The 25,864-nt window shown below is 45.3% G+C and overlaps 1 protein-coding gene across 3 annotated transcripts in view; it reads right to left on the bottom strand.

Moving 5' to 3' along the window:
* Nucleotides 1–25,864, bottom strand: part of golga5 (golgin A5) — a 103,226-nt gene that overhangs the window by 46,061 nt on the left and 31,301 nt on the right. For all 3 annotated transcript variants that reach the window (XM_073039140.1, XM_073039139.1, XM_073039141.1), the window contains exons 3-4: nucleotides 16,491–16,718; nucleotides 2,835–3,054 (exon numbers count right to left, since the gene is read on the bottom strand). In XM_073039140.1, the coding sequence (XP_072895241.1) occupies nucleotides 2,835–3,054; nucleotides 16,491–16,718 (448 nt within the window). The remainder of the gene's footprint in view (nucleotides 1–2,834; nucleotides 3,055–16,490; nucleotides 16,719–25,864) is intronic.

Genomic DNA, 25,864 nt, shown 5'->3' with positions numbered 1-25,864 from the left:
TGGCAATGCAGGCTGATAGGGTTATTAAGAAGGCATACGGTATGTTTGCCTATATTAGTCGAGACACTGAGCTCAAAAGTTAGGAAGTTACGCCACAACTTTACAGAACGAGTGAGGCCGCAGCGGGAGTATTGCATACAATTCTAGTTGCCTCAGTTTAGGAAGGACGCTGAGGCTTGGAAGAAAGTGGAGAAGAGGCTTACCAGGATGTTGCCTGGATGTGCTCTCAGGAGAGACTGGACACGCTTGGGTTGTTTTCTCTGGAGTGAAGGCTGTGGGGAGATCTCTTGGAGGTTTTTAAAATTATGAGAGGCAGAGACAGCATAGGCAGACAGTATCTTTTTCCCAGGGCTGAAATGTCTAATACCAGAAGACATGCATTTAAAGTGAGAGAGGGTAATTTCAGAGCAGATGTGAGGGGGAAGTTGTTGTGCGTGTTTTTATTTAAACACAGGGTTAGAGGGTGCATGGAACGCGCTGCCGGGGGTGGTACTGGGGCAGATAAATTAGGGACTTTTACGTAGAGGGATTAATTAAGTTAGCCACGGGATTACTAATCCACCTGGTTCAGCACAGCATTGTGGGCCAAAGAGCCTGTTCCTGTGCTGTACTGTTCTGTTTTATATTCTACTGCTGTGAACTGGTCCCTTAAGGCTGTTACTGCCGGGAGTGGTAATGGGGACAAGCTCCCACTACCAATGCTCCCAATGCCGCAGGTTACTGGCACCTTAAAGCCAGTTGTTTTGGGCAGGTGGGACTCATCAGCCATGGTTTTTAGTGTTGAAATTGCAGGGGCTCTGGCAGAAATATTTAAAATGTCGATATCCATGGGTCAGGTGCCGGAGGATTGGAGGATTGCTCATGTAGTTCCGTTGTTTAAAAAAGGCTCAAAAAGTAAGCCAGGAAATTATAGGCCGGTAAGTTTGACATCGGTAGTAGGTAAATTATTGGAAGGAATACTAAGAGATAGGATCTACAAGTATTTGGATAGACAGGGACTTATTAGAAAAAGTCAGCATGGTTTGTGCGTGGTAAGTCATGTTTAACCAATCTATTAGAATTTTCGAGGAAGTTACCAGGAAAGTGGATGAAGAGAAGGCAGTGGATGTTGTCTACATGGACTTCAGTAAGGCCTTTGACAAGATCCCGCATGGGAGGTTAGTTAGGAAGATTCAGTCACTAGGTATAAATGGAGAGGTAGTAAATTGGATTAGACATTGGCTCAATGGGAGAAGTCAGAGAGTGGTAGTGGAGGATTGCTTCTCTGAGTGGAGGCCTGTGACTAGTGGTGTGCCATAGGGATCAGTGCTGGGTCCATTGTTATTTGTCATCTATATCAATGATCTGGATGATAATGTGGCAAATTGGATCAGCAAATTTGCTGATGATACAAAGATTGGAGGTGTAGTGGACAGTGAGGAAGGTTTTCAAAGCTTGCAGAGGGATTTGGACCAGTTGGAGGAATGGGCTAAAAAATGGCAGATGGAGTTTAATGCAGACAAGTGTGAGGTATTGCACTTTGGGAGGTCAAACCAAGGTAGAACATACAAGGTAAATGGTAGGACACTGAGGAGTGCAGTAGAACAGAGGGTTCTGGGAGTACAGATACATAATTCCCTAAAAGTGGCGTCACAAGTAGATAGGGTTGTAAAGAAAGCTTTTGGTACATTGGCCCTTATAAATCAAAGTATTGAGAATAAGAGTTGGAATGTAATGGTGAGGTTGTATAAGACATTGGTGAGACCGAATTTGGAGTATTGTGTGCAGTTTTGGTCACCTAATCACAGGAAGGATATTAATAAGGTTGACAGAGTGCAGAGAAGGTTTACAAGGATGTTGCTGGGATTTGAGAACTGAGTTACAGAGAAAGGTTGAATAGGTTAGGACTTTATTCCCTGGAGCGTAGGAGAATGAGGGGAGATTTGATAGAGGTGTATAAAATTATGATGGGCATAGATAGAGTGAATGCAAGCAGGCTTTTTCCACTGAGGCCGGGGGAGAAAAAAAAGAGGTCATAGGTTAAGGGTGAAGGGGGAAAAGTTTAAAGGGAACATTGGGGGGGCTTCTTCACACACAGAGTGGTGGGAGTGTGGAATGAGCTGCCAGATGAAGTGGTGAATACAGGCTCACTTTTGACATTTAAGAAAAACTTGGACAGGTACATGGATGAGAGGGGTTTGGAGGGATATGGTCCAGGTGCAGGTCAGTGGGACTAGGCAGAAAAATGGTTCAGCACAGCCAAGAAGGGCCAAAAGGCCTGTTTCTGTGCTGTAACGTTCTATGGTTGGCAGCTCATCAAGAAGGAGGAAAACTCTGATCTCAAACCTCCATTGCCTTGTGGCTGTATCCATTCATGGGGAAGGCTTCGGGAGTAAACCACGAGGGAACAGTCCAGAGCTGGAGTCCCTAAGGGAGTCCTACATTGAGTTCAATGTTGACTGGCAACTCCTGTGATGCTGCTGGTACCAAACTGTATTGGTCTCTGCCATTCCTTTGGGTTCATTAGCTGTGTGGAGAGGGGGAGCAACAGCATGCTCTCCATATTGTACTGCCCAAGTTTGTGCATTTAGACAGCTAGGAACAATAACCATGGTCAACTCTGACTGACAAGGACCCTCTCTGTGAACTGCATCCTTGATTTCACTAAATGTTATAAATAAGAGCTGCATGTTTTTCCCTTTCCAAGCACCATGAAATAATTAAAAATTTCATGAAAGGAACAAGTGTTAAAATCCTTTTTCAGTCTGTTTCTCACCCAAATTCAGTCTTTTTTAGAAGCTTTATGGAAGTCAGTATCTAATGAACAACATGCATGTCAACAGAGTAATTTTTACCTGCTTTTCTCGCTCTGCAACATGTCTATCACCTCGGTACGCGTCTTCAGCAGTTGATCTGCCTCTTCCAATCTCACTTTGAGCACAGCCAACTGAGAATCCTTGGCGCTCAGCACCTCGTTCAGATCATCCACCTGCGAGCGCAGCTCTCGACCGATCCTGTCTGTCTTCGAGTTTTCCGTGTTCCATTTCTCAATCTGTTTCCTGGATTTATTTAACTCTACAAACACACAAATTACAATGACATGAAAGTACAGATCACAGAGGCTGTTCACCCCAACCAATTGCACCTGGAATAATGCAATTTTTTTTGCGCAAATTTCCAACTTAAAGGACTATTGTAAAACAACTTATCATGGTTCTTGAGCTCTTTGGCTTCTCTTAGTTGTTTAATCCTTTCAAATTTATGTTCCCTCATTGCTGTATTTGAGCTTACTCTCATGTAACCCTCAACAGTTTAATAACCTTCTCTGCTTATTGTCGCTCAGGCTGTCTAGTGGAAAAGTGCCAGAAAAATTGCAACCTTTCCTCTAAGTGAAGAAGTTTCCCCTCATGTTCCCCTTAAACTTTTCACCTTTCACCCTTAAACCATGACCTCTGGTCACAGTCCCACCCAACCTCAGTAGTAAAACACTGCTTGCACGTTCTCCATGTGAAGCACTCGTCTTATCTGGTGTGACTGGTTGCCGCACTCTTATGAGAAAATCATATTACATAGCACTACACTAGGTGCTGGTAGGCCATCAGAAGCTCTAGATAGCAGGAGGAGGCAGTGAATAGAGAACACACACTTCTGGAGGTAAGTTTTGTTTATAAAAAAAAACAAAATATACAAAATATTTACATGAATAAGAACAATTCAAAATTCCAACATTATGTTAGGTTCCAAGTCTACCAAATTCCTTTTCAGTTAGAATCAGTAAGATTCATTAGAATAACCTTTATTACTCTAATTTCTCTAAATAGATCCAGTGTTATTCCCTATTTCCTCAGCTGAGGCAGTGTGTTTGTGTCCTTGAGCAAGGCACTTAACAACACATTGCTCTGCGACGTCACCGGTGCCAAGCTGCATGGGTCCTAGTGCCCTTCCCTTGGACAACATCGGTGGCGTGGAGAGGGGAAGGGCTGCAGCTTGGGCAACTGCCGGTCTCCCATACAACCCTGCCTAGGCCTGCGCCCTGGAAACTCCAGGCGCAGATCCATGGTCTCTCGAGACCGACGGATGCCAAATTATTATTCCCTATTTAAAGGTTTACAGACTAACCTTTCCTTTTTATTTATCCCTAGTTAAAAAACTAATTGACTTCCTATTCTTAAGCATAATGGTTAGCTTCAGTTTCAGTTCTAGTCAGTATGTCTACAAATTTAAATTCAAAGATTATATATAAACAGCTTAACTTCTTTCACAGCAATTCTCCAACATCACAACTTTTAAACAAAGTAAATCTTCTTCTTTAAATTATTAAAGTCTTTGCAAATAATCAGTTCTTGCAGAAAATCAAATTCAGGTCCTTCGAATGAAAATAAACTTGTACATCCAACTGCATTAAATCTTCTACGTCATTAAACATTTTGTTCCCGCGTAGGCTCTTTGATCTTGGGTGGTTCGCCATCTTGTTTCTTGTTTTGTTGGATGAAATAGTTGATCATCCACAGAAAGTCGATTCAAAAACCAATACAAAAAAAACTTGACCATTTCCCTTGGTGTGATTTAACAGAACTAATTACTGGTTATACAGTAGAGATCTTGGACACTCTTCTCTGCCAATATTGTCTTGTTACAGCTGCTACTTGTTATAACTGTAGCTTCAATAGCTCTTTTATCGATATTGCCTCTCCTCCAGGGGTTTCACCCTGAGGTTTTCAAGTAAGTAAGGTAGAGATACTCACTACTAATTCCACTTTTAACAGTTTATATCTTTAGGTTCTAATAGTCTGCTGCATTTCTCTTGCTTTCCCATGAGTGCGTCAGTCACGCCTTGTTCTCTCATAGCTTCCCCCACCCCCATCCCCCAAGTTCTTTTTTAAAAATTCGGTAATACCTTGTTTTCATCCCTCCACAGGTGGAGCTTTCTAACATTACATCTTTGGGTTTAATTAACCTTGGTTACATCTAACTTTACCCTTATAGTTTTGTATACCTCTGTCAAATCTCCTCTCAACCTTGGACATTATAAAAAATACAGTCCCAGCAACATCCTTGTAAATTTTCTCTGTATTCAGTACATTGATTCATGAAGACCAATGTGCTAAAAGTTTTCTTTACAACCCTACCTACCCGTGATGTCAATCTCAATGAATTATGTTCCTGTATTCCCAGCACCATTTGTTCTACAACACTCCTCAGTGCCTACCGTTCCCTGTCTAAGACCTACCCTGGTTGATCCCACCAAAGTGCAAACCATCGCACTTCTCTGTATTAAACTCCATCTGACACTTTTCAGCACATTTTTCCAGCCGAATCAGATCCTGCTGCAAGCCATGATAGCCTTCCTCAGTGTCCACTACATCCCCAAACCTTGGTGTCATCTGCAAATTTGCCGAACAAGTTAACCCCATTACCATCCAGATCATTGATATAGATGACAAACAACAAAGGACACAGCACCAATCCCTGCAGCACAAGTCACAGACCTCCCGTCAGGGAAGCAGCTATTTACTACCATTCTCTGGCTTCTCCCACAATGTTAATGTCTAATCCAATTTACTACCTCATCCTGAATGCTGAGTGACTGAACTGGTCTTGACCATCTTGCCATGCGGGACCTTGTCAAATACTTTTCTAAAGTCCACATGCTTTAGAACACCCACTGCCTTGTCTTCATCAACTTCCCTGGTAACGTCATCGAAAAATTCTGCATGGTTGGTTAGACATGAGTATCATGCGCGAAGCCATGCAGACTGTCCTTAATCAGTCCATTTCTATCCAAACACTTATATATCCGGTTCATTAGAATACTTTCCAATAACTTTCCCACACTGACGTCAGACTCACTGGCCTATAATTTCCTGGTTTATGTTCAGAGCCTTTTTTAAACAGTGAACATCGGATATTCTCCAATCCTCTGGTACCTCACCCGTTGCTAAGGATGTTTTAAATATCTCTGCTAGGACCTCAGCAATTTCTGCCTCCCACTGGGTCAGAGGAAACGACTGGTCAGGGCATGGGGATTTAGCCAACCTAATCTGCCTCAGGGTAGCAAACACCTCCTCCTCTGTAATCTGTACAAACTCCATGAAATTGGTGCCTCTTTGCCTCACTTTTATAGACTCTGTATCCATCTCCTGAGTAAATACAGAAGCAAAGAATTCATTTAAGATCTCCCTCGTTTGTTTTGGTTCCATTCTGGTCTTCCACAGGACCAATTTTGTCCCATGCAATCCTTTTGCTCTCAACATACCTACTGGCCTATAACTTCCTTTCTTCTGCTTCTCTTCCTTCTTGAAGAGTGGAGTGACACTTGCAATTTTCCAGTCCTATGGAACCATTCCAGAATCTATTGCCTCCATAATCTCTTCAGTTACCTCTTTCGGAACCTTGGGATGTATACCATCTGGTCCAGATGACCCAACTACCTTCAGACTGTTCAATTTCCCAAACACCTTCTTCCTAGTAACATATATTAGTGTCTTCTACAGTGAAGACTGATGCAAGATAATTAATCAGTTTGTCTGCCATTTCCTCGTTCCCCATTACAACCTCTCCAGCATCGTTTTCCACTGATCTGATATCTCTCTCACCTTTCTTTCACACTGTTTGTATCTAAAGAAACTTTTTTGTATCCTTTTTAATATTATTGGCTAGCTTACCTTCATAGTCCATGTTTTCCTTCTCTATGACTTTTTTAGTTGCTTTCTATTAGTTTTTAAAAGCTTCCAAATTCTCTCACTTCCCACTAATTTTTGCCCTCTCTTTGGCTTTTATGTTAACTTTGACTTCCCTTGTCAGCCACGGTTGCGTCATCCTGCCTTTAAAATACTAATACTTTTTTGGGAAGTATCTATCCTATGTCTCCTGACTTGCTCCCAGAAAGTACAGCCATTGCAGCTCTGCCATCATCCCTGCTAGTGTTCCCTTCCAATCAATTTTGGCCAGCTCCTCTCTCATGCCTCTGTAACTCCCTTTACTCCATTCTAATACTGACTTTAGCTTCTTCTCAAATTGTAGGGTGAATTCTATCATATTATGATCACTAGCCCCCAAGCTCTCTAATCAATTCTGGTTCATGCATAACAACCAATCCAGAATAGCTGATCACCTGGTAGGCTCAACCACGAGCTGCTCTAAAAAGCCTTTTCAGTGGCACTCTAAAAAGTCCCCCTTTTGGAACCAGCACTAAACTGATTTTCCCAATCTACCTGCATATTGGGCACTCCTCTGCTTTTGTGGATATTTGCAAAGAAAAAGAGTTCCAGGGCGTATATTTTATACATTTCTCTGACATTAAATGTACCTAATGAACCTATTGAATTCCCCCATGACTATTGTAACATTGCTCTTTTGGCATACATTTCCCATTGCCCATTGAAATTTGTAGGCCACATCCTTACTATTGTTTGAGGGGTCTGTACACAACTCCAATCAGGGCCTTCTTACCCTTACAGTGTCTTAGCTTTACCCTCAACGATTCTGCATCTTCTGATCCTATGTCACTTGTTTCTAATGATTTGATTTCATTTTTTACCAACACAGCCACCCCATCCCTCAGCCTACCTGCCTGTTCTTTCGTTACAATGTGTATCCTTGGACATTAAGCTCCCAGCTGTAATCTTCTTTCAGCCACAATTCAGTGATGTCCATGTCACACTTGCTGATCTGTAACTGTGCTACAAGATCATCTACCTTATTCTGTATACTGCGCACGTTCAAACGTAACACCTTGAGTCCTGTATTCACCCTTATTTTGTCCCCCTTTTACATTGCAACTCATCCCATTGACTGTAATTTTGCCCTATCATCAGCCTTTCCTTGCTAGCAGTCTCACAATATAATGCCTCTGTTTGTGAACTAACTACCTCATCCTCAGCCCTTCACTCTGGTTCCCACACCTCTGCCAAATTAGCTTAAACCCTCCCAAACAACTCTGGCCAAGCTGCCCACAGGGATTTTGGTTCCCTCGGGTTCAGGTGTAACCTGTCCCTTTTGTACAGGTTGTACCTTCCGGAATAGAGATCCCAAAGATCCATAAATCTGAACTCTTGCCCCCACACCAGCTCCTCAACCAAATCATCCTATTCTTGCCCTCACTGATGCGTGGCACAGTCAGCAATCCAGAGATTACCACTCTGGACTTTCTACCCAGCTCCCTAAAATCGCTCTTCAGGACCTCCTCAGCTTTCCTATCTTTGTCATTAGTGCCAATATATACCAAGCCTTCTGGCTGCTCACCCTCCTCCTTAAGAATGCCGTGGTCCTGATCCTGGGACCTGGAAGGGAACATACCATCTGGGTGTCTCTATACTGTGTCCACAGAATTGCGTCTCTGTTCCTCAAAATATGGAATCTCCAATCACTATTGCAAGCTGCTTCACCTTCTCTTCTGTGCCAAAGTGCCAGAGACCCTCCAGTAGGTCGTCCTGCTCAAGTGTTCAAAACTGTCTACTTATTATTGAGCAAAACGGCCACAGGGGTACTCTGCACTAGCTGTCTATCTCCCTTTCCTCTCCTGACAGTCACCCAGTTACTTGCATCCTGCAGCCTTGGGGTGACTACCTCCCTGTAGCTCCCATCTATCATTGCCTCAGTCTTCCATATGAGTCAAAGGTCTTGGAGCTGCAGCTCCTGTTCTTTAAAATGTTCTCTGAGGAGCTGCACCTGGTGTAGATGTGGTTATCCGGGAGGCACCAACAGACGAGAAATGAAAAATGAAGAGGATGAAGAAACTTATCAGATACTTAGCTCACACAAGCTTAATGAGCCAAAGCCACTCCAACAACGGCCCCACTACACAACGGCTGCTCCGCTTACCCCTGCCTTATTTTTATTTATCTGTTCTAGTGAACACCTAGATAGAGTGGCCATGGAGATGTTTCCTATAGGGGGAGTCTAAGGCCAGAAAGCACAGCATCACAATGCAAAGATGTCCCTTTACTACAGAGAAGAGGAGGAATTTCTTTAGCCAGAGGGTAGTGAATATGTGCAATTCATTGCCACAGACACCTGTGGAGACTAAGTAGGTAGATATATTTAAAGCAAAGGTTGATAAGTTCTTGATTAGTAAGGATATCAAAGGTTATGGGGAGAAGGCAGGAGAACAGGGTTGAGAGGGATAATAAATCAGCCATGGTGGAATGGCGGAGCAAACTCAGTGGGCTGAAACATCGATTCATTCACCGAAATATTCATTTCCATGGATGATGCTGCCTAATGTCTTATAGTCTTATAATTTGTCACTGTGAAGTTCTAGATTGCAATTTCCATTCTTTCAGATAACAAATTCTTTATTTTTCATGTTTTCAGCCAGGCTTTGTGTTGGTGGAGCATATCCACATCCAAATGACACTCATTCACACGTATGAGACGAGAACAGACTCTGGAATTCTGCGTCATTCATAATCTCTTTTCAGACTGCAGTTGCCAAAAATAGATTCCATCTTCCCCTCTGAGACACTGACTCTCTTGTGACGGATATTCCTCAGCTGCTTATTAGCTGTTAATAACTGCTGTATAAAGAAAGACTGTAAGGGAGTTCAGTCTCTCTCACAAGGTCCAAACTTGTACTGAACTACTGTCAAAATCAGTTGCCCCATTAGTGTTTTTTCCTCTTACTTTAGCTCAGGAATACAGACGTCAATATTGTCAGTATGAAACAGTGAAGCTGTCCTTCATTGAAGATTTGCCTGCTGTTACGCCTGTGCCCAGTGACCCAGTTACAGGGTTCGTAACACTGCAAACAAAGCGACCACGGGCAACATCCTTCAGACAGTTCAAGAAATTCAAACAAGAGACAATCTGCAGATGCTGGAAACCCCAGCAACGCATGCTGGAGGAACTCAGCAGGCCAGGCAGCATCTATGGAAAATAGTACAGTCGACGTTTTGGGCCTAGACCTTCGGCAGAACTGGAGGAAAAAAGAGGAGTAGATTTAAAAGGTGGGGGAGGGGAGAGAGAAACACAAAGTGGTAGGTGAGGGGGAGGGATGAAGTAACGAGCTGCAAAGTTGATTGGTGAAAGCAACAGAAAGCCATGGAAGAAACAAAAGGGGGAGGAGCACTGAGGGAGGCGATGGGTGGGCAAGGACTGAAGGTGAAAGAGGACAAAGGGGATGGGAAATGGTGCGGGGGTGGGGGGGGCCATAACCAAAAGTTCAGGAAATTAATGTTGACGACTTCAGTTTGGAGCCAAACCAGACAGAATACAGCGTGTTGTTCCTCCAACCTGAGCGTGGCCTCACTGCAACAGTACAGCAGGCCATGGATTGACGTACTGGAATAAGAATGGGAAGAGGTATGTCGGAGGGCTGCAGAGGTCACAGAGAAGGAGCAGGGAGAGAGGAGTTCACTGAACTCCCGTTGTTGGGAAGATATAAGAAAAAGAGATAATGGGTAGAGCAAAACCATGGGGCGGGACACTGAATTGGGATGACAGCCCATGGGGATTGACACCGAACTGGGACGACAGACCGTGGGGAGTGACACCGAACTGAGACGACAGACTGTGGGGATTGACACTGAATTGGGATGACAGCCCGTGGGGATTGACACCGAACTGGGACGACAGACCGTGGGGATTGACACTGAACTGAGACGACAGACCGTGGGGATTGACACTGAACTGGTTGCACAGACCGTGGGGAGTGACACCGAACTGGGATGACAGACCGTGGGGATTAACACCGAACTGGGACGACAGACCGTGGGGATTGACACTGAACTGGGACTACAGACCGTGGGGATTGACACTGAACTGGTTGGACAGACCGTGGGGATTGACACTGAACTGGGACGACAGACCGTGGGGAGTGACAGTGAACTGGTTGGACAGACCGTGGGGATTGACACTGAACTGAGACGACAGACCGTGGGGATTGACACTGAACTGGTTGGACAGACCGTGGGGATAGACACCGAACTGAGACAACAGACCGTGGGGCTTGACACTGAACTGAGACGACAGACCGTGGGGAGTGACACTGAACTGGGACGACAGACCGTGGGGATTGACACTGAACTGGGACTACAGACCGTGGGGATTGACACTGAACTGGTTGGACAGACCGTGGGGATTGACACTGAACTGGGACGACAGACCGTGGGGAGTGACAGTGAACTGGTTGGACAGACCGTGGGGATTGACACTGAACTGAGACGACAGATCGTGGGGATTGACACTGAACTGGTTGGACAGACCGTGGGGCTTGACACTGAACTGAGACGACAGACCGTGAGGAGTGACACTGAACTGGGACGACAGACCGTGGGGATTGACACTGAACTGGGACTACAGACCGTGGGGATTGACACTGAACTGGTTGGACAGACCGTGGGGATTGACACTGAACTGGGACGACAGACCGTGGGGAGTGACAGTGAACTGGTTGGACAGACCGTGGGGATTGACACTGAACTGAGACGACAGACCGTGGGGATTGACACTGAACTGGGACGATAGACCGTGGGGATTGACACTGAACTGAGACGACAGATCGTGGGGATTGACACTGAACTGGTTGGACAGACCGTGGGGATTGACACCGAAATGAGACGACAGACCGTGGGGCTTGACACTGAACTGGTTGGACAGACCGTGGGGATTGACACCGAACTGGGACGACAGACCGTGGGGATTGACACTGAACTGGTTGACAGACCGTGGGGATTGACACTGAACTGGGACGACAGACCGTGGGGATTGACACTGAACTGAGACGACAGACTGTGGGGAGTGACACTGAACTGGTTGGACAGACCGTGGGGATTGACACTGAACTGGGACGACAGACCGTGGGGATTGACACCGAACTGAGACGACAGACCGTGGGGCTTGACACTGAACTGAGACGACAGACCGTGGGGAGTGACACTGAACTGGTTGGACAGACCGTGGGGATTGACACTGAACTGGGACGACAGACCGTGGGGAGTGACACTGAACTGGTTGGACAGACCGTGGGGATTGACACTGAACTGAGACGACAGACCGTGGGGATTGACACTGAACTGGTTGGACAGACTGTGGAGAGTGACACTGAACTGAGACGACAGACCGTGTGGATTGACACTGAACTGGGACGACAGACCGTGGGGATTGACATTGAACTGGTTGCACAGACCGTGGGGATTGACATTGAACTGGTTGGACAGACCGTGGGGATTGACACCGAACTGGTTGGACAGACCGTGGGGATTGACACTGAACTGAGACGACAGACCGTGGGGATTGACACTGAACTGGGACGACAGACCGTGGGGATTGACACTGAACTGGTTGGACAGACCGTGGAGATTGACACTGAACTGGGATGACAGACCGTGGGGATTGACACTGAACTGGGACGACAGACCGTGGGGATTGACACTGAACTGGAACGACAGACCGTGGGGATTGACACTGAACTGGTTGGACAGACCGTGGGGATTGACATTGAACTGGTTGGACAGACCGTGGGGAGTGACACTGAACTGGGACGACAGACCGTGGGGATTGACACTGAACTGGTTGGACAGACCGTGGGGATTGACACTGAACTGAGACGACAGACCGTGGGGAGTGACACTGAACTGAGATGACAGACCGTGGGGATTGACACTGAACTGGTTGGACAGACCGTGGGGATTGACAATGAACTGAGACGACAGACCGTGGGGATTGTCACTGAACTGAGACGACAGACCTTGGGGATTGACACTGAACTGGTTGGACAGACCGTGGGGATTTACACCGAACTGGGACGACAGAACGCGGGGAGTGACACTGAACTGGTTGGACAGATCGTGGGGATTGACACTGAAGTGGGACGACAGACCATGGGGAGTGACACTGAACTGAGACGACAGACCGTGGGAATTGACACCGAACTGGTTGGACAGACCGCGGGGAGTGACACTGAACTGGTTGGACAGACCGTGGGGAGTGACACTGAACTGGTTGGACAGACCGTAGGGATTGACACTGAACTGGTTGGACAGACCGTAGGGAGTGACACTGAACTGGGATGACAGTCTGTGGGGATTGACACTGAACTGGTTGGACAGACCGTGGGGATTGACACTGAACTGGTTGGACAGACTGTGGGGACTGAATTGGTGGGACAGACCATGGGGAGTGACACTGAACTGGTTGGACAGACCGTAGGGATTGACACTGAACTGGTTGGACAGACCGTGGGGAGTGACACTGAATTGGTTAGACAGACTGTGGGGATTGACACCGAACTGAGACGACAGACCGTGGGGATTGACACCGAACTGAGACGACAGACAGTGGGGATTGACACTGAAGTGGGACGACAGACCGTGGGGATTGACACTGAACTGAGACGACAGACCGTGGGGATTGACACTGAAGTGGGACGACAGACCGTGGGGATTGACACTGAACTGAGACGACAGACCGTGGGGATTGACACTGAACTGGCTGGACAGACCGTGGGGATTGACACCGAACTGAGACGACAGACCGTGGGGATTGACACTGAACTGAGACGACAGACCGTGGGGATTGACACTGAAGTGGGACGACAGACCGTGGGGATTGACACTGAACTGAGACGACAGACCGTGGGGATTGACACTGAACTGGCTGGACAGACCGTGGGGATTGACACCGAACTGAGACGACAGACCGTGGGGATTGACACTGAACTGGGACGACAGACCGTGGGGAGTGACACTGAACTGGTTGGACAGACCGTGGGGACTGACACTGAACTGGGACGACAGACCGTGGGGATTGACACTGAACTGAGACGACAGACCGTGGGGATTGACAACGAACTGGGACGACAGACCGCGGGGAGTGACACTGAACTGGTTGGACAGATCGTGGGGATTGACACTGAAGTGGGACGACAGACCGTGGGGATTGACACTGAACTGAGACGACAGACCGTGGGGATTGACACCGAACTGGTTGGACAGACCGCGGGGAGTGACACTGAACTGGTTGGACAGACCGTGGAGAGTGACACTGAACTGGGATGACAGTCTGTGGGGATTGACACTGAACTGGTTGGACAGACCTTGGGGAGTGACACTGAACTGGTTGGACAGACCGTGGGTATTGACACTGAACTGAGACGACAGACCGTGGGGAGTGACACTGAACTGGTTGGACAGACTGTGGGGACTGAATTGGTTGGACAGACCGTGGGGAGTGACACTGAACTGGTTGGACAGACCGTTTGGGAGTGACACTGAACTGGTTGGACAGACCGTGGGGAGTGACACTGAACTGGTTGGACAGACCGTGGGGACTGAATTGGTTGGACAGACCGTGGGGATTGACACTGAACTGGTTGGACAGACCGTGGGTATTGACACTGAACTGAGACGACAGACCGTGGGGATTGACACTGAACTGGTTGGACAGACCGTGGGGACTGAATTGGTTGGACAGACCGTGGGGAGTGACACTGAACTGGTTGGACAGACCGTGGGGATTGACACTGAACTGGTTGAACAGACCATGGGGAGTGACACTGAACTGGTTGGACAGACCGTGGGGAGTGACACTGAACTGGGATGACAGACCGTGGGGATTGACACTGAACTGGGACGACAGACCGTGGGGAGTGACACTGAACTGGTTGGACAGACCGTGGGGAGTGACATTGAACTGGTTGGACAGACCGTGTGGATTGACACTGAACTGAGACGACAGACCGTGGGGATTGACATTGAACTGGTTGGACAGACTGTGGGGATTGACAGTGAACTGAGACGACAGACCGTGGGGATTGACATTGAACTGGTTGGACAGACTGTGGGGATTGACACTGAACTGGGACGACAGACTGTGGGGATTGACACTGAACTGAGACGACAGACCGTGGGGATTGACACCGAACTGGGATGACAGACCGTGGGGAGTGACACTGAACTGGTTGGACAGACCGTGGGGATTGACACTGAACTGAGACGACAGACTGTGGGGATTGACACTGAACTGGTTGGACAGACCGTGGGGATTGACACTGAACTGAGACGACAGACTGTGGGGATTGACACTGAACTGAGACGACAGACCGCGGGGATTGACACTGAACTGGTTGGACAGACCGTGGGGATTGACACTGAACTGAGACGACAGACCGTGGGGAGTGACACTGAACTGGTTGGACAGACCGTGGGGATTGACACTGAACTGGGACGACAGACCGTGGGGATTGACACTGAACTGGTTGGACAGACCGTGGGGATTGACACTGAACTGGGATGACAGACCGTGGGGATTGACACTGAACTGGTTGGACAGACTGTGGGGATTGACACTGAACTGAGACGACAGACCGTGGGGAGTGACACTGAACTGAGACGACAGACCGTGGGGATTGACACCGAACTGGGATGACAGACCGTGGGGAGTGACACCGAACTGGCTGGACAGACCGTGGGGATTGACACTGAATTGGGATGACAGACCATGGGGAGTGACACCGAACTGGGATGACAGACCGTGGGGAGTCACACTGAACTGGGACGACAGACCGTGGGGATTGACACCGAACTGGGACGACAGACCGTGGGGAGTGACACCGAACTGGGACGACAGACCGTGGGGATTGACACTCAACTGGTTGGACAGACCGTGGGGATTGACACTGAACTGATTGGACAGACCGTGGGGGTTGACACTGAACTGGGACGACAGACCGTGGGGGTTGACACTGAACTGGTTGGACAGACCGTGGGGAGTGACACTGAACTGGTTGGACAGACCGTGGGGATTGACACTGAACTGGTTGGACAGACCGTGGGGAGTGACACTGAACTGGGACGACAGACCGTGGGGATTGACACTGAACTGGGACGACAGACCGTGGGGAGTGACACTGAACTGGTTGGACAGACCGTGGGGATTGACACTGAACTGAGACGAAAGACCGTGGGGAGTGACACTGAACTGGGACGACAGACCGTGGGGATTGACACTGAACTGGGACGACAGACCGTGGGGAGTGACACTGAACTGGTTGGACAGACCGTGGGGATTGACACTGAACTGAGACGAAAGACCGTGGGGAGTGACACTGAACTGGGACGACAGACTGTGGAGACTGTGACAGAAGTGGTTGGACAGACCCTGGGGATTGACAGCGTTGGTGGTGCAGACTATGAGGATTTTGATCAATTGCAGAACTTGTGAAGATATTTTTCTGTCCCTCTTTGAATAGAACCTCTAGAACCACGTCTCAGAAACAGTTATCTATTGTAACACACACACAAAAAGCTGGAGCAGTTCAGCAGGTCAGGCAGCATTAGTGCAGAGGAATAAGTGGTTGGCATTTTGGACCAAATCCCTTCATCAAGACCTGATGAAGATTTCAATCCAGAACATCAACACTTTATTCCTTTCCAAAATGCCTGCCCTGCTGAGTCCTCTATCAACTTGAGCCTGTTTTGCTAGATTTCCATCACCTGCAGAATCTCTTATATTTACAATGGAAAGGAGAAGTAGTGCTTGCCACAAACCGAAAGCTTCAATTCTCTTCTTACCTTCTTGAGTCTGCACTGACTTCTGAATCACTGAAGCCATTTCTTGGTTTAAGGAGTTGACCTCGTTCCGCAACAACTGGTTTTCAAGCCGAAGGTTTGATAGCTCTTGTGACTGATTCTCATTTTTATTCAAGGAAGTTGTTCCTCCTGCATTCCCCAATGCTTCCTCGTTTGATGGTTCTATTTGGGTACTCTGATTGACACTGGAGCTTTCCGACCTTTCCGAATCTTTTAAAATAACAATTAATAAATCAAACCAGTAGTATAATTGGAAATTCAGTTTACAATTCAAAGTTTTCTAATACTTATACAAATAAATTGGAAGTTAAAGATTTGCCAATCGGCAGACGTTACTTTTCTTTTATGTGATGAGGAACAGGCCCCTCTAGGCCTTCACCCCAGCAGCACCCAACAACCCCGATTTAATCCAGATTTAATCACGGGACAATTTCCAATGACCAGTTAACCTACCCAGCACTCCTTTGGACTGCGGGAGAAAACTGAAGCGTCCGGGAAAAACCGTGGGAAGAACATACGGAGAACGCTGGAATTCAACTCTGAACTACAACATCCTGAGCTATAATAGCATAGCACTAACTGCTATTTGCTTTACCATTTCAAAATCTGTTTCGGTGAATCAACTTACTAACTTCCCAGTGCAAAATATTTATGATAGATACTTCAGGATTTTATGTGTACAGCATTCCTCATTAGGACTGCAGATCAGTAGTTCCGGAAGCCTTCGTGACTAAATAATATTATTGACAGAATTAATTTTTTTTGTAATTTATTTTTTATTGGAGTTTATCATCAAACAAACATTTCCATAAGATATATTTCAGATACTGTACATATATATCATATAATCATATTTGTCACAAATCTCCACATAATTATCTGAGATATACTCTTATAGAAAGGAGAGGAGAAAAAGAACAAGTGAAATAAGAAAACTATGTACAAGTAGGGAGTGATCTTTTTTTTTTACAACATATTCATTGATTTGTGAGAATAAAATCAGGCCTGTGAGGCATTATGTAGTTAAACCATTTTTCCCAGTATGAATCAAATTGTTGCAACTTATGATTAACAGATGCTGTTATCTTCTCCATTTTGTAAATGTCCATTGTAATTTCCATCCATACATTTAAAGATGGGCTCTCCTGTGACAACCATTTCCTGGTAAGGGCCTTTTTACCAGCCACAAGCAGTATATTCATTAAATAATTATCTCTTTTCAACCATTCTTGAGGTATATACCCAAAATATATGGTCTTACACTCTAAGGGTATTTCACATTTAAAGATGTCTTGTAGGACATTATGTATCGACAGAATTAATTTTAACAATCAAAAATTGTATGCAACTCCAATTTGGGTTAGTTGACCTTTGTGCCCAATTGCCCAACATAGCCTTGTTCAAGGAGACCCACTGGTTAGAAACACAGAAAACCTTCAGCACAATACAGGCCATTCAGCCCACAAAGTTGTGCTGAACATGTCTCTACCTTAGAAATTACTAGGCTTACCTATAGCCCTCTATTTTTCTAAGCTCCATGTTTCTATCCAAAAGTCTCTTAAAAGACCCTATCGTATCCACCTCCACCGCCGTTGCCGGCAGCTCATTACACACACTCACCACTCTGAGTAAAAAAATTTACCCCTGACATCTCCTCTGTACCTAATCTCCAGCACCTTCAACCTGTGTCCTCTTGTGACAACCATTTCAGCCCTGGAAAAAAGCCTCCGACTATCTACACAATCAACGCCTCTCATCATCTTATACACCTCTATCAGGTCACCTCTCATCCTCCGTCGCTCCAAGGAGAAAAGGCTGAGTTCACTCAACCTATTCTCATAAGGCATGCTCCCCAATCCAGGCAACATCCTTGTAAATCTCCTCTGCACCCTTTCTATGGCTTCCACATCCTTCCTGTAGTGAGGCGACCAGAACTGAGCACAGTACTCCAAGTGGGGTCTGACCAGGGTCCTATATAGCAGCAACATTACCTCTCGGCTCCTAAATTCAATTCCACGATTGATGAAGACCAATACAACGTATGCCTTCTTAACCACAGAGTCAACCCGTGCGGCTGCTTTGAATGTCCTATGGACTCGGACCCCAAGATTCCTCTGATCCTCCACACTGCCAATATTAATGCTATATTATAGATGTAATGAAAGATCTCAAATTATTTTCCTCCACTGCACAACTAGAAAATAAATCCATACTCTAATATGCAAATCCATTTATGCTTAAAGTGTCAAGATCCAGCAAAATAAGGAATATTTCTGACATAAATCAAATCGTGTGTAGATTGCATATAGGTCACCCGGAACAGCACAATCAATAATTTCTTCTACTCTGCTTTATTTCTATGGCAACAGATTCTAAATGAATACTTTCCTTCAGTATTCACCGTGGAAAAGGCTCTTGGTTATAATAGTGACGACTTGTAACAGATTGAAAAGCTTGAGCACATAGATATTAAGAAAGAGGATGTGCTGGAGCTTTTGGAATGCATCAAGTTGGATAAGTCACCGGGACCGGATGAGATGTACCAGGCTACTGTGGGAGGTGAGGGAGGAGATTGCTGAGCCTCTGGGGATGATCTCTGCATCATCAATAGGGATGGGAGAGGTTCCAGAGGATTGGAGGGTTGCAAATATTGTTCCTTTATTCAAGAAAGAGAGTATAGATAGCCCAGGAAATTATAGACCAGTGAGTCTTACCTCAGTGGTTGGTAAGTTGATGGAGAAGATCCTGAGAGGCAGGATTTATGAACATTTGGAGAGGTATAATATGATTAGGAGTAGTCAGCATGGCTTTGTCAAAGGCAAGTCCTGCTTTACGAGCCTGACTGAATTTTTTTGAGGACGTGACTAAACATATTGACGAAGGAAGAGCCGTAGATATAGTGTATATGGATTTCAGCAAGGCATTTGATAAGGTACCCCATGCAAAGCTTATTGAGAAAGTAAAGAGGCATGGGATCCAAGGGGACATTGTTTTGTGGATCCAGAACTGGCTTGCTCACAGAAGACAAAGAGTGGTTCTAGATGGGTAATATTCTGCATGGAGATCGGTGACCAGTGGAGTGCCTCAGGGATTTGTTCTGGGACCCTTACTGTTCGTGATTTTTTTCAATGACCTGGATGAGGAATTGGAGGGATGGGTTAGCAAGTTTGCTAATGGCACAAAAGTTGGAGGTGTTGTGGATAGTGTAGAGGGCTGTCAGAGGTTACAGCGGGACATTGATAGAATGCAAAACTGGGCTGAGAAGTGGCAAATGGAGTTCAACCCAGATTAGTGTGAGGTGGTTCATTTTGGTAGGTCAAATATGATGGCAGAGGGTTCCGGTGACATCATCGTCCAGAATGGCAGCTTAAGTCAATAGCTCCTCCGGAAAAACGCATATCTTGCCCTGTTAATCCATCAAATATAAGATCTTTCAAAAATATCTGAATTGATAAGGGAGGCAAGATTGGGGAAAAAGAATGGAGGCAAAAAAAGTGTCACTGCGGAGCCTGTGGACGAGAAGGGTACAATGAGCAGCTCTCCTACCCGAACGCGTGGTAGCGAGGCTGACGATGGGCCTCATTCAGGCAAAGCAGCAAATATGATAAAAATTCTGGAAGAGATATGGGGATTCCAAAAATAAATAAAACAGCAACTAAATGATATCAAGTCAGAGCTCGCCAACGTCAATCAAAGAATAGCGGTGGCAGAGACATGAACTGAGAAGGTAGAAGATCGCGTGCAAAACGTGGAACGGATACTAAGTTGATAAAAATATTAAATCGACAAGAAAGTAAACTGCTTGACCAGGAGGGAAGATCACGGTGGAAAAATATCAGAATATACAATGTTCCCAAAGGAGTGGAGGGCTTGTCTATGACAGGGTTTCTACGAAAGTTGCTGAGGGACACGCTGGAGCTTCCCTCAACTATGGAGCTGGAAATTAATTCCTTCGAATCAATACCAAGGCGGAGATTCTACGAAGGGCCTGGGGAAAGAAGAGGGTGTTTTTGGACAGGAAATTAATATATTTTGATCAAGATTACCTCCCCACCCCCCCCCCCCCGGCGGTCCTGCAGAAATGTAAAAAATACTCTGAAGTAAAGCAAATATTAAAGCAAGGAAAGATTAGATTCCAAACTCTGCACCCTACTAAACTGCAAGTGTTTTATGAAGATGGGATGCAAATATATCAGACAGTGGAAGAGGCAACTACAGACATGAAGGCCAGACGGTTGCCTGTCAGCGTGATCAAACCGAGGGAAAGCCTGGCTGAGCAGTTATCCCGCACTGCTTGGGAAATAGTGAGAAAATCGAGAAAGCAGGGGACGGGAGGAGGGCGAGAGAAATACATCAGGAAGAGACTGTGAGTTTTCCGAAGACAGCCCTCACCCCTCCAGAACAGCCATACGGTTTGGCTAATTTAAAAAATGTTGATAAGCTAAACGGAAGCAAAAATAGACGGTGCTATACCTATCTCGAGAAATACTTATTATAATGTGGATTTTATATTACTCAATTATTCTTTTTTATTCATTCATTCACTCCTTTTTCCTCACCTAATTAAGAATATATATATGGGAGGAATACACAGGGAAATCTTTTCTGTGTAATGAACATAGATTTGTTCACTTACTTTTATGTGTACTGCTATTAGGGGCCCTCATCTCTCAGCTAGGAGGGGCTATACCCCACAGCTATACATTTCCTCCAGCTCAACCCAGGGTCATCTACTAGAGGCCTCAGCCTTGGAACTACACCTTCGTTGCCTTTTTCTTTATTATTTGTGTTTCTTGGTTCTTACTTGCTCAGGGAGTAGATGGATTAAATTTTATTCTGCTAATTTCAATGATATAATGACAGATAAATATACATGGGTAAGGACAAAGTAAAACTCATTTCTTTTAATGTCAATGGGCTGTTAAATCCAATCAAAAGCAGTAGAATTCTATCCAAAATGAAAAAGAACAAGCCCATGTAGTATATTTACAGGAAACTCACTTGTGATAATAAGCATGGAAAACTAAAGAGAATGGGCTTCACTAATTTGTTTTTCTCCTCATATAAATCAGGACATAGGAGAGGAGTTGCTATTCTTATCTCAAGCAAGCTAAATTTTGAAAAAGTATTCGAAATGGGAGATAAGGAGGGTAGATATATTCTGGTAAGAGGGAATACAGATGGAAATTCAATTACTCTATTGAAAATGTACGCACCCCCAGGAAGTGATATTAGTTTCTTTTAGAAAATTACTAATATTATGATAACGGAAACAGGTGGTCTCCTGATATGTGGGGGAGACTTAAATTTACAATTACAACCAAAGTTAGACTCTTCCAATAGCAAAACCTATGAAACAAAATCCTTACATAAGAAACTTAATACACTTCTTGAGGATGTTGGTCTAACCGATATATGGAAGCACCTTTTCCCCAACAGAAGGGATTACATTCATTATTCTGCCCCCCATTCTGTATATACAAGAATAGACTATTTCATAACATTTGGAAAAGACTAAGACAAAATAAACACCTGTGGAATTGGGACAATAGATGTAAGTGACCATACACCTATATATTTACCTGGTAATTTTGACCTACAACCAAAGAATACTATTTGGAAACTAAATTCAAGTCTACTCAATGATCCCTACTTTAAGGAACAAATTAAAAAAGAAATTGGTCTTTACTCAGAATTCAATAATAGTGGAGCGGTTTCTCCTCCCATTCTATGGGATGCTCTGAAGGCTGTTTTAAGAGGGAAACCAGAGGAGGAAATCCAAACATGCTTCCAGGAAGAACGTTCAAACTTTCTTACAATGGATGCTGGAACTGAACTCCGAAGTCTGATACCCAGAGCTGTAATAGCATGACGATAACCACTGTGCTACTGTGGCGCCCCACACAGTAATGAGGAGAAATTTTCGAATGCAAGAAGGACAGTACCGTGGCTGACAAGTGAAGTCAGAGCCAAAGTAAAAGCAAAAGAGAGGGCATACAAGGAAGCAAAAGCTAGTGGGAAGATAGAGGATTGGGAAGCTTTTAAAAACTTGCAGAAGGAAACTAAGAAGTTTATTAGGAAGGAAAAGATGAATTATGGAATGAAGCTGGCAACCAATATCAAAGAAGGGCTGTATTCCCTGGAGTTCAGGAGAATGAGGGGGATCTCACAGAAACATTCTGAATGTTAAAAGGCCTAAACAGATAATATGGCAAAATTATTTCCCATGGTAGGGGAGTCTAGGACAAGAAGGCACGACTTCAGAATTGAAGGACATCTATTTAGAACAGAGATGCGGAGAAATTACTTTAGTCAGAGAGTGGTAAATCTGTGGAATCTGTTGCCATGAGTGACTGTGGAGGCCATGTCATTGGGTGCATTTAAGGCAGAGATAGATAGGTTCTTGATTAGCCAGGGCATCAAGGGGTATGGGGAGAAGGCAGGAGAGTGGCGACGACTGGAAGAATTGGATCAGCCCATGACTGAATGGTGGAGCAGACGTGATGGGCCAAATGGCCTACTTCTGCTCCTATATCTTATGGTCACACTGTATTCTACTTCAGGGTTCAAGATTGTTTCACCTCATTTCCAGTAAACAAGTGTCAATAACAAAATAATTGTTACTCCAGATCCAATGCAGCACAAAAGGTAAAGAACAGAATCTGATTCTGCCAAACAATCCCACCGCTTAGGAAAGTAACTGTTCCCAAGTCTGATGGCCCTGACGTGGATACCACATAGCTTCCTCCCTGATGAAAGTGGCACAAACAGTTCATGAGCAGGGTAGGTGGGGTCCCCATGATGTGACTGGCCCTTTTCCAGCATCTTTCTGTATAACTGTCCTCAGTGGGTTGGCTCGTGCCTGCTGATGCTTTGGCTAGTCTTAACCGTTGGCTTCAGTGCAACCTCTACACTAATCAGAGATACGGCTTGTTAGAATGCACTTTCGTCCCTAAACCAGAGCCCTCTCCCCACTAGGGAGCCAACATCATCCCACACCCTACCCTTCACCCTAATCCTAACTTCCAATGGACCACGCACCCCAACTAAACCGGACAGCACCCCAAATAACCCAAGCCACACCCCACAAAGGGGCTTATGTAACACCGGCCCCCACCATTCCCTCTCGCATCCCTAGTCCTCAGCCCTACCCCTAAACCTGACATCTCCAACACACCCCCATAAACCCAAGCCCTCTCTCTCCCATAGGGAGCCAAATTCACCCAATATCACCAGCAGTTCAGTTCCTCTTTGAAATATCCCCCTCTACTTCAAGGTACTGCACTACCCCTCCCACCCACCCCCCCACCCCCCCGCACTGCCAGTTCCCACCCCACCTTCCTTCACTGTGAAACCTCCACCCCCATTACCTAACTCTACCCCCGGTCCTGTCCCGCCTACACCCCCCCCCCCCCCCAAATAGTTACTGCACAACCCCCAAATCACAACACCCATTCCCTACAAACACCCCCCAATCACTAACAATAAGCAATAACCCCACCATCGTAATTTAAACTCTAGAATGGAGGTTAATGAGCAGGAAGATCCCAATAAAGGTAAGTGGGGGTCCTGGATGATGACAACGTGGGCCAAAAGCAAAGTGGCAGGGTGAAGTGATACTGCATCTCCAGTGTGAAATAAATGGATATTTTGCCCACTGCCCACGTAATCGTATTCCATGGGGGATGTTCTTCACAATCTGCCTCTTTTTGGTTACCTGTCTAATGCTTTACGGGTTTTTTCGAAGATAAAAAAATCTTAGCAACATATGATTATTGTTGTTGCTGATTCTGTTTGCAACTAATTATGCAACTGTCAGGGTCAAATTGGTTAAGTATAGAATCTAGCTGGATTAGACAGCCCATTACTCAAATGAATAATATCACTGAATGTGATATTCACTGTTCACTGAATCAAAGTTCAAAGTTTGTGTTCACTGAATGTGAACTTCGTCACGTGGTGTGAGCAGAATCATCTGCAGCTTAATGTGAAAAAGACTAAGCTGCTGGTGGTGGTGGAGGATTACAGATACCCGGGGATACGAATTGACAATAAACTGGACTGGTCAAAGAACACTGAAGCTGTCTACAGGAAGGGTCAGAGCTGTCTCTATTTCCTGAGGAGACTGAGGTCCTTTAACATCTACCGGACAATGCTGAGGATGTTCTACAAGTCTGTGGTGGCCAGTGCTATCATGTTTGCTGTTGTGTGCTGGGGCAGCAGGCTGAGGGTAGCAGACACCAACAGAATCAACAAACTCATTCGTAAGCCCAGTGATGTTGTGGGGGTGGAACTGACACAACACTCTCTGACAGTGGCGTCTGAAAAGAGGATGCTGTCCAAGTTGCATGCCATCTTGGACAATGTCTCCCATCCACTTCATAATGTACTGGTTAGGCACAGGAGTACGTTCAGCCAGAGACTCATTCCACCAAGATGCAACACTGAGCGTCATAGGAAGTCATTCCTACCTGTCACCATCAAACTTTACAACTCCTCCCTCGGAGTGTCAGACACCCTGAGCCAATAGGCTGGACCTGGACTTATTTCCACTTGGAATAATTTACTTATTATTATTTAATTATTTATGGTTTTATATTGCTATATTTCTACACTATTCTTGGTTGGTGCGACTGTAACGAAACCCAATTTCCCTCAGGATCAATAAAGTATGTCTGATTCTGGTCTGATTCTGATTCTGAATGAGCCAGGATTCAAAATGGAAATTATCTCAAAGGTACTCAAACTGTGGACTAAAAACATTAGACATGCAAAGAATTGGTACTCATTAATGCTTGTAAAGTCTTTCCCAAATTTTAAGTGGCAAATGTATACATAGTTGACAGCTTCCAGATTACATTGTCAAAATAGCAGATAATATAGAACCAATTCCACACTATATACATCAAATCTGTCAATGAGGCAATTACTACCTTGTGTCTTTCACCTTAATCCTAAATTCCAATGGACCGCGCACCCCAGCTAAACTGGACAGCACCCCAAAGGAGAAAACAAATAAATATAAAGCAGTATCCGAATTCTCTCCTCTCCAATATGAGCTCTATAAATACAGTGGATTCTGGTTAATTGGGCTATCAATTAATCTGACACCACTTATTTGGGACAACTCTTAAAGAACAAAAGCTAATCAAGAAAATAGCGAGGATTCCCTACATTTATTTGGGACAGTATGCCGCTTAATTGGGACAGAAGACTATTGTTGAACAGTTTCAAACTATAGTTTGTTGTGACATTTGTGTGGCCATTAAGCACTGTGCTTAGAACAAACAGTTTTAAACAGCGTCAGTTGTGTGTACTTGTGTTCAAAAAGCAGTGATTTTTGTCACTGATAGTTG

This window comes from Hemitrygon akajei, chromosome 3 (assembly GCF_048418815.1).
Source record: "Hemitrygon akajei chromosome 3, sHemAka1.3, whole genome shotgun sequence".
In the NCBI taxonomy this organism is placed as follows: Eukaryota; Metazoa; Chordata; class Chondrichthyes; order Myliobatiformes; family Dasyatidae; genus Hemitrygon; species Hemitrygon akajei.
Note: the sequence above shows the minus strand (reverse complement) of the source record. Positions and strands in the feature narration are given on the sequence as shown.